At 36.3% G+C, this 10122-nt stretch overlaps 1 protein-coding gene across 1 annotated transcript in view; it reads left to right on the forward strand.

The window, feature by feature from the left end:
• Positions 1–3584: 3584 nt before the first annotated feature.
• Positions 3585–10122, forward strand: part of LOC103607781 (1-phosphatidylinositol 4,5-bisphosphate phosphodiesterase beta-4) — a gene marked incomplete at its 3' end in the record, with an annotated part of 105671 nt that continues 99133 nt past the window's right edge. Inside the window, exon 1 of the mRNA XM_008592247.1 lies at positions 3585–3668. Within this exon, the coding sequence (XP_008590469.1) occupies positions 3585–3668 (84 nt within the window). The remainder of the gene's footprint in view (positions 3669–10122) is intronic.

The following is a 10122-nucleotide window of genomic DNA, read 5'->3' on the forward strand; positions in this document are numbered from 1 at the left end:
GTGTCTGGCTTATTTCATTTAGCATAAAGTTCTCCAATTCCATCCATATTGTTGCAAATGACAGAAAGCCTTCTTTTTTAAGGCTAAATAGTATTCCATTGTGCATATATACCACATTTTCTTGATTCATTCATCTCTTGATGAACATTTAGGTTGACTCCATATCTTGGCTATTGTAAATAATGCTGCAGTGAACATGGGAGTGTAGATGTCTCTTCGATATAACATTCAAATCTTTTGGGCAAATATCGAGAAGTGAGATTGCTGGATCTTATGGTAATTCTATTTTTAGTTTTTTGAAGAAACTCTATAGTGTTTTCTATAATGGCTGTACTAATTTAAGCCAAATTTTTTTTTAATTTGGGAAATGTTCACTTTATTTAGGCTTTTAAATATTTTGGTTGAAGTTATACATGATATTCTCTTACAATTTTCACATTCCTTCATTGTAATTACATCCCACCTTTCCTTGTAAATGTTGTGAGTTCGTGCTGTGTCCCCTCCCTCCCATTCACCCTCCCCCTTCTCTACCCACCTAAGTCTCTTTCTCTGTCTCTCTCCCTTGCCCCCAGTACTTGCCAAATATATATCTAATATATGGACATTCAAAAAGCAATTAAATTTTGCTTTTACTGAACACTGTTTTACTCTTTTTGGTTGCATCCTACACATCTAGGTTTTGATATGTAATGCTGTCATCTTTTGTTTCTAAAAAGTTTATAATTTCTGGTTAACTCAAGAATTATTTAGATGTGTGTTTGTGTTTAATGTGGATATTATGTGCTCTCTGCCATTAATCTATAAGTTTCCTAGTTGTGGTCAGTGAGCATGGCCACCATATTTTCTGCCTTTTGAAAAATGCTGAGATTTTCTCTATGACTTAATCATGATCAGATTTTAAGATTGTTACATGCTGTGGGGAGGTTGGTACAAAAGAGGGAAAGAAGAAAGGAGATGCATATTTAGAGAGAGAATAAGCTCATTAAGTACTCTTATTTAAATTATGATATCTTGAATTATTTAAATTGTTTCTGTTAAATTATTAAATGTGATATATTTAAATCCTCAATATTCTTTCTTCTTTTTAAATTAATATTCTCACTTTCTTGTCTTCTTGTTCCATTAGTTTCTGAGAATCATTGTCTCCTGGTATGTGTGTGACTATGTTAATTTCTCTTTGTATTTAATCAGTTTTTCAACGTATGCTTTGATGCTGTGTGGTTGCATGCTTAAATGTTGATGGCAGTCAATATGATTTATCACTTTGTCTCTTTGCTTTTTCCCTTGAAGTCTGTTTTGTTCTATTATTGTGACACCTCTTCCCTTTCCTTCTTAACATGTATTTTGTTGTATCTTTTTTATCCCATCAATTTTCAAACTTCTGAAAGTTATTATTTTATAAATATTTCTGTAAACAACCATAATTGTACTTAAAATGAAAACCTCTTTCTTTTATAAGTGAATGTAACCAATCCATGTCTATTGTGTTTAGGAATATGTGGTCATTTTATTTTGTGTTTTCCACTTATAATGTGTTCCTATCCCCTCTCCCCTTCCCACTCTTTCTCTGTTTCCTTTTTAAATGAGGCTCAAGTTGCTTTTTCTATTTTCTCCCGACTAATCATTTGGAAGTAATATTTTCCATTTTTAATTTTCTATAGGAAATTCTTAAATTTTTAGCATGCATGCTTCTATTTTTCTCCCAGTGTCTAGAGTTTTAAGCATCTGTATTCCATCCCCCAATTGCTTTACTCCTCTTTGTTCCATACTTCGGTCCCTCCAACTGTTTCTCTCTTGCCACTATTCCTGTGTTGATATAATCTGGGACTTGGGTTCTAATTTCTTTACCTTTTTTTTTTCTATTTTTTTGTGCAGTGTGGTAAGACTTAAGAGGAAAACTTTTTGTTTCATTCTTTTTACTTTCTTTTCTTCCTTTCTTTTTCTCAACGTTATTTCTTATATTTCTTCATTTTCTTCTTGGCAAAGTATATAATACTTTAAATCTTTTAGAGTAGGTCATTAAACCTTGCTGATTTCTTACGAAACTATAAATACCTATATTTTCTCCTAAAAGTTGAAACATTATTTGATTGGACACAGAATTTCAAGTTCAAAATTATTTTCTGTAAGAACTTTGAAGTAGTTCCCTCCCCATTGCAGATGACATGCCTGATGTCAGTGTATTTGTCATTTACCCCAGATGATCTTTTCTCTCCCTGCATCTCTGAGAGATTTTGTAACTTCTCTGCATATTGTTTATGTTCTCAGTGTCACTACGAGGTATATATTTGTCTATCTTTATATTGGGTGTGTTGATTATATTGCTTGCAATCAGTGGATTTTTTTCCCAATTGAGGACTCAAATATTCATGTTTCAGAAATGTTCTCTTGCTATTGCTTTATTTCCATCCCTCCATTGGCTCCACTTTCACTCCTAATAGAACAAGTTCTCATAGTAGGTGGTTGTGGAATCTTCCCTTTCCATTTTCCATGTCTCTAAATTTTTTGTCCATGCTTTCTAGTTCTTTTGTATTGCATTTTTTGAGAATTCCTTGGCTCAGCTCTTCATTTGAGTTTTCTTTACAATTCAGCTCACTTTTTAAGTGTTTTATTTTAACAATCTTTTTTGAAATTTCTGGAATCTCTAGTTAATTATGTTTTAGGAACAGAATATACTCTCTCCTCCTCCTGAGAATATCAACCACACTTATGCCAATGTCAGGTCCTATTTGACCTGTTAACTCTGTTTATTTGGGTGTAAGTTCTTCTACTTGTGTTTGGTGCCTGTCTTCCATCTTCTTATCACTGCTTAGATGATTAGGTGATTCTTGGTTGTGTGCCCACTTTCATTTAAGATGTTCTGCTTGCAGGTATTGCATGCACACCAAGGTGTGTGATGCTAAGTAGGGTGGGTAAAAGGACACCCAGTTCTTCCTAGGTGCAGAGAGTCTCCCTGAACAATGCCCAGCCCCTCTTTGAATGTCATACTTGCTGCCAGTGCTAGAAAGCAGATATTCTGTTGTTTTCTACATGGCCCAAGGGCTGGAAGACAAGGGGGTAAAGCGGGGAGAGGCTGAGAGAGTGCTAAAGAGAAGTCCAAGAGCTATACAAAATTCTATCTACTCCTACTTGGTTCTGTAATTTATTACCCTGTGGACTCCTCCTGCCCACGTTTTTGCCTTCAGGCTTGTAGTGCCCCTAGAACTAACTGCTTGCTGTTTCAAGCAGGCCTCTATGGTCTATGGTTTTCTTCTTTTATCTGATGCTATCAGATTTTTAAAATATATTTACATCATGTTATTTCTGAGGATTTGAAAAGTGCAGGGAAGCTTCCCAAATGATCCCCTCTTGTATTTCTTGATGGTGGTATCTCTCAAGGTTTACAGACAAGGAGAAGGCAAGTTGGGGGTCAGATGAAGGGGAGAAGAAAAAAGGAAGACCATTTATGGACTTATTCCACATATTTAAAGAAAAGCTTTTGCAAGAATGTAAACACAAAGTAATTAACCTTTGATCCTCACTTTTAAAAAAATTTTGTATAATAATGAGATATTCTTTTTCATTTTTAGGTCTTGAATATAATTATGGCCAAACCTTATGAATTTAACTGGCAGAAGGAAGTTCCTTCCTTTTTGCAAGAAGGTGCAGTTTTTGACAGATATGAAGAGGTAAAGAAGTGTTATTAATCTTTTCTTTCAAAACATTCTAATAATTATTTGATTTTAATTACAGTATTGAGTAAATATTCTTTGACATAAGAACATCTTTGAGATTTATAAGTTTGAATAGTTGGAAAGAGGCAAGTTATGGGATATAATAATAATTATAGTGATACTGTAAATTATTGAGTGCTTACTGTGTAACAAACAACCTTCTAAGCACTTTATGTGTATTATTTGTTTAATTTCTCACAACAGCCTTATAAGGTGGTTGCTATTATTATTCTGCTATTACAGATGGGTTTCATGTAGTAACAGTTTTGCTAAATGAAGTGTTTCTGGCAGGCTTTCCACATAAAACTTTTTATTTGTTCTAAATGTAATAGTGATTGGACTTCGTGCCAGTCATTTGCTTTTCTCATTTTATTTATACGGACTCATTTGACCAAAACTTTGCATGCCTCTGCTTCTATCATTTATTGTCTGTGCCCTAGTAAGGTGGTAATGGCTCCAGATTTTCTTTGGAGCAGGGGCTTTGAGCCACCAATCTGTCCAGAAGGACTGGGTAGGTGATTGAAGCCTCATTTGCATTGTAAATGCATTGTTTTTCTAGATTTCCTGAATTTGAGGTGACTTGGGGAAGGGTGTGTGGCAAAACTGACATTGTCTCTAAGGCAAAGTAAAACTTATTAACACTTTATTCTTAGTCAGAGTTGGTTCCCTTCAAAATCAGTGAAATGTGTGTGTTGGCTAATTGGCCAGCCCTCCCAGAGTTTCAGATTGTCAGATGCAGAATGTCAGGTGCACAAACTACCTTTTCATGAGGTCTTCTGTCCGTTGATGTGACTTAGTACTTGTTGACTTGATTTTTCCAAAGTGTGTATCTTAGTACTCTGAATTTATAGAACATAGCTTTTTAAGTAAACAAAATTGAGAAAGACAAAGAATGGGCCCAAATGTGGTCACTGTTCCTTATACTGAACTAAAATATAGAAATGGCAGCTATTCATATGTGTGAGTACCACCTCCAGGAAACAATAGCTGACTGCATTCTGCTGTAAGAAGAAATGAAATGATATTCCTACACCTAGAGGCAACCATTGTTAATTCTCTGACAGTTTTCTTCTACTCTTTTTTTCTATTTGTTTTGCTTTTCTCTCTCTAGTTGAGATCATAGAATAATCTTTTAAAAATGTAAATCAGGCCCTCTTCCTCCTTTATTTAAGATTCTTCCATCACTTTCCACTATAGAAAAAAGGAAACTACTCAGAATGAAATACAAGGCCTTCCATAATTTGGCTCTTGGCTAATTACTACAGCCTCATTTCCCACCAGTTTCCTACACATACCCTCTGCTTTAGCTATAGCAAACCACTTACAATTTCCCCCATAAACTGTTCTATTACATGCATTATATACGCTGCGTCCTCTTCCTGAAATGTACACGTTTCTACTGTTTAGTGAACTACTCATCCTTCAGAACCCAGACAAGAAATCTCTAGATCTGTTGATACCTTCCTTGACCCATTCAGTAAGCGATGTTAACTCCTTTGTGTCATCACTAATCTGCTCTTGCATATATTACACTGCCTTCATATTTTATTTACAGTTTCTGTCTCTCCTACTTTACTCTGAATTTCTTGAAGTCAAGAGCTATATTTTACTTGTCTTTCTCTCTGTAGGGACTAGCAGAATGCCTACAACTGTCAAACTCATTGAAGATGTCTAGCATCAAAAAGGATTTTAGATACAATCATTCCAACTGAGTCTGGTTTTGTTCTTATGTGGTTTTTTTTTTTTTTGATAGTGAAAATGGTGAGAAGGCTTAGTAATTCTTGAGAACTGTGTGGGGATTTGAGTTTCAACAGTTTCAAAAATATTAGGATAAATTATATGAAATTTTCATCTTTTAAATAGAAAAATATTATCAACAATTTTCTATAGTTCACATCTAATACAAAGTAAGTTATTGTAACTGACTACTTTTACACAATTTATGTAACTTGGCAGAGAAGGCTAAGGACTAACTTAGATGCATATCGAAATCATCCTCCAGGTAAGCCTAGTCTAGTTTGAACAGTGTCACCAGGACAGTGGAGTAGTGGAGGAAAACATATTTTTTCCACCCATTGCTAGATAATAGCTGAGACCCCTTTAACATAAGACAGATCAACAAGAGAAAAGCACACAAATTTATTTAATATAAGTTTTACATAGCATGGGAACCTTCAGGAATAAAGACCCAAAGAAACAAGGAAATCTGTGTATTTTTATGCTTAGGTTTGGTGGAGAGTGGGCAGTCATTTAGAAGTATGATTAGACAAAGCTGGGAGTATGATCCAACAGTAATAACTGGAGGGAATTTAGCAAGCCCTGTTTGCTCTGATTCTTCTGTGTGTCCCTGTGTCTTCAGAGATAAGGACATTTCTTTTCTCCAGGTATAGGGAGGACCCCTCTGGAATGAGGGTCTTATGATACCTGAAAGGAAGGTCATCTAGGTTTTATGATCTGCTTCAGGGGAGACGGGGTGAGAGGAAGGTGAGAGTGATCTTTCTGCCTCTGCTATTGTCTCAAAAGCCAAGGTGCTATATTTTGGGGTAGCTTGTCCTGAACCCACCAATGGTCATTGTCTTTTATTACATGCTAGTGAGTTACATCTCCCCCTGAATCTGCTAGAGCATCCCAAAAGATTTACAGTTTTCTAAGGCAATTTTCCAGGCTCTGGAATGCTACAGTATAATTAAAAAATACTGCATAACTTCTAATAATTCAAAAGAGGTCATTTTGAAGAGATTCAATGTAATCACTGGCTGAGTATCTCCCTTACTGTCATGTAAGCAAAAATGTATTGGAGAAAAAAGTCCTTTTTTCAATAAATAAAGTGAAATGTGACCTGATGAACTGGAGCTTCATCATCATTTGAGTTCTTTTTATTTCTCATGATGATTTTCTTTGGTTATTAATCATCAAAATTCATATTTAGCAAATGCTGATCTAAAGGCATTTGTTTTTCTTTTGGGTTCCTCTGAAAACAAAGTAAAGCTAGAAGGAAAGAAATCTGGAACAAGTATTAAATACAGTCTTACTAAGCTTTCAACTTGAATGCTATTTTACCAGGATCTATAGCAAAAAAGTTTTAACTTTATAAAGTAAACATGTCTCTTCATAATAACATATCAAACAGAAAGCCAAGTAGAACTTCAAGCTGAATGACAGCCAGTTTTTCTTATTATTTTCTAATACTGTAAGACTCAGTTCTTTGGAGGCGCAGCCATTAAAATACATAAAGCAACAAAATGTAAGCAGAAAAGGTCTGTTTCTACAGTTCGTGCATGAACGGTGGTGAGTGGTAACAGCTGTCAGCCAGTGGGAGGAAGAGGAATAAGAGAAAACAAACAGCCATTAAAATACTTAAAGCAACAAAATGTAAGCAGAAAAGGTCTGTTTCTACAGTTCGTGCGTGAACGGTGGTGAGTGGTAACAGCTGTCAGCCAGTGGGAGGAAGAGGAATAAGAGAAAACAAAACCTAAGCATCCCAAAAATGTCACAGCAAAGGGGCGTAAATGCTCTTAGCACCCATGATAGCTAGTGTTATCATGATGACTTGAAATACCAGGTAAGCATTAAATGATGTTCTGCGTATCTGCTTACAGAAAGCAGGGAAGTATTTGAAGCAGTGGGAAGCCCTTACTAGGACAGGAGAAAAAATGTTTAACAGCCACAGTTTTTAAAATATATATTATTTTGTCAATAAATATAAGTGTAACTGCATTTAAGCTTTATTTTTATTATTTCTGCATTACTGAGGAATTAATTTGAGGGAGCCAACATTTCAGAAAGTACATAATTTAGCAGCCTGTGTTGTAGCGTCTGATCATATTGCCATGCCATTTCTAAATCTGTTTTTTTTTTCTAACTTTGTCTTATAAATTACTTAAATGCAAAATATATTTTGTTTCCTAAACAGTGCCTAATATTAAATCTTTAAAATAGAAATTTATCTCTTGTAGAGGAGAGAAATGGCTGTGCTTTTAAAAACACAAGTGACCCAAATGTTTCTAACTCAACCAATCTCCTGACTTTCCTTTAATATCCATATTAGAGGAATGAAGACCCTGTACCCTGGCAGGTCAGGGTCCTCTCCAATCCTTCTTACTCGTGGAATTCTTAGGTGCTTACACTCTCTTGGTGGTGATTCATCCCCTCCCAGCAATCTTAGCGTTCAGGCCTGTTGCTTGCTCCCGATTTATTTCTCTCCCTAAACCCAGAAACACAGGATGTTGTATGAAACAGATGTACTGAAGATGTCGCAGCAGCAGAGGAGCACTGCAGCACACAGCAGGACACACTTGAAGATTACACATCAGAGATCACACTGAATAGATTTCATTAGCCAGCGCAGCCGAAGGGTATCTCACTTTGTCTTCTTTTGTCCCATTCTTCCACCAAGATGCATGTTTCCATTTCTCTTCTTTTCTTTTTTAATTGCTCCCCCAGAGTCCTTTTCCAATTCACTCTTTTTCTTAGTAGGAAGCATGGCATCAGATCGGGAACAAAGCAATGAGGCCTGAAAGGAAAGGATGTGAATTGGGAATGTGAAGAGACAGGGTTTAAAAGGACTCAGTGATTGGTCAGTAATTGTATCAACTTTTGCAGCTCAACAAACCACTCCAAAGCTTAGTGATTTAAGACCGCACCCAGCTGTGTGGTGCATGATTCTGGGCATCAGCAGTCTGGGCTAGGCTCATGTGGACACACTTAGGTGTTTGCTGAGTCAACTGGGTACTGTCTCATCTCCACCCTACCTGGTCTGACATCTGCTTGCAAGTGGGTGGGGCTGATTCTTTCTTGGGTACAGCCAATTTCTGCCTCATTCTATAATCCACAGCAAGTTGTAAGTCCAGCCTAGATTTGAGTGGGGAGGTCCATTCCACCACTCAGTGGAAGATGAAAAGTCACATTGCAAGGACGTGGATACAGGGAGGGGTCAAGGATTGTGGCCCTCTTTACAAGCAAACACAGTTGCCTTGGGTGCTCTCTATGCAGTAGATCATCTCATGTTGAAAAGACATACTATTGGGATCAACATACTTTTTCTGTAAAGAACCAGATATTAAACATTTTAGGTTTTGCCAGCCATATAGTCTCTGTCACAGCTACTCAACATTTTTTGCAGTAGCACAAAAGCTGATGTAGAACATAAACAATATGTAAATAGATGAATGGGCTATGTTCCAATAAAATTCTATTTTTAGAAACTGGTGGCAGACCAGATTTGACCCATGGGTTATAGTTTGCAGCACCTAGCTTAAAGGACAAATGATGCCACATAGAAATGAGAAACAAATTAGTTTTGATGGTGATGATGAAATGATTTCAGTTTCAGTTAATTACTATTAGCTCCCCATTTTCTCTTATGACTGTGTTAGTATATTTTTAATTTAGTCATCTTCCATTTCTTTTCCTTTTCTTGATAATTGTATCAGCTTTTGCTTTATAACAAATTGCTCGTCTTTCTAAGACTTTTTTTGGTTTTGATTGCTCTTCTCATTTTTATGTTTCTTTCTTCTCCGTGAAGTTTCTTTGGGCTTGCTTTTCTTCATTTCTTCACAAAAGTAGAAGATAACCCTGTTTCCTGGAGGAATATAAGTCCATGAAATAGCATCTGAATCAGTCTCATGGAAAATTCTGATAGTTGAGCTCCATGGTTCAAGGGTACAGGAAGGACAGCTTGCTCATGGGAAGACACGAGATGCATCCATTGGGAAACCAAAAAAAGGAAATCTAGGGTGGTGTTAGATTTAGAAGGAGCATGTGGAAGCAAAACAATACAAAAGAGGAAGAAAATGTGTTAACAGTGAGTCAATAAAGTTAAAATATAAGGAACTAGAGGAGGAGTTTCTTAGGTCTCTCACGTATTGCTGTGCTATGCTAAAGAATTTAGTTCAGACTCACAGGCTGGAATTACAGTACTAGATTCTCTATTGCTTCTTATCAACCTGCAGCGTAAAAAGGAAAATGCTCAGTATAGCTATTTCAAGCCATGTCTGTGTGCTGCAAGTGAACAGGTACACAGTAGCCAGGAAATCCTTTTAATTAGGGTTGATGAGTGCAGCCGTATGAATCTCTGGGCTGATGCTGAAGAGGCCCAGAGAACGGACTGGCTTTGTCCTCTTCACACATTCTCGTTGGAATTGCATGGGGCCTCGCCACTGAATTAATAGAGTTCATTCAAGTGTGGACGGATGAACTGTCAGGTGAAATATACAGCATATTTTAAAGGGAATGATTTTGAAATTCCTTCCTGAGTAATAAAACTGCATTTCTTTAAACCTGTGCTATTTCATGTGAGTAAATTTTCTTTTTCTAAAAGTTATTAGAAAATGTTTTTATTGTTGTCACTTGTTTTTGGTTGCTTTAGAGAGAGGGTTGTGTTAGAGTTCTCCAGAGCAACAGAACCAAC

The sequence above is a fragment of the Galeopterus variegatus genome, unplaced genomic scaffold, assembly GCF_000696425.1.
Source record: "Galeopterus variegatus unplaced genomic scaffold, G_variegatus-3.0.2 Scaffold7710, whole genome shotgun sequence".
NCBI classification, from domain to species: domain Eukaryota; kingdom Metazoa; phylum Chordata; class Mammalia; order Dermoptera; family Cynocephalidae; genus Galeopterus; species Galeopterus variegatus.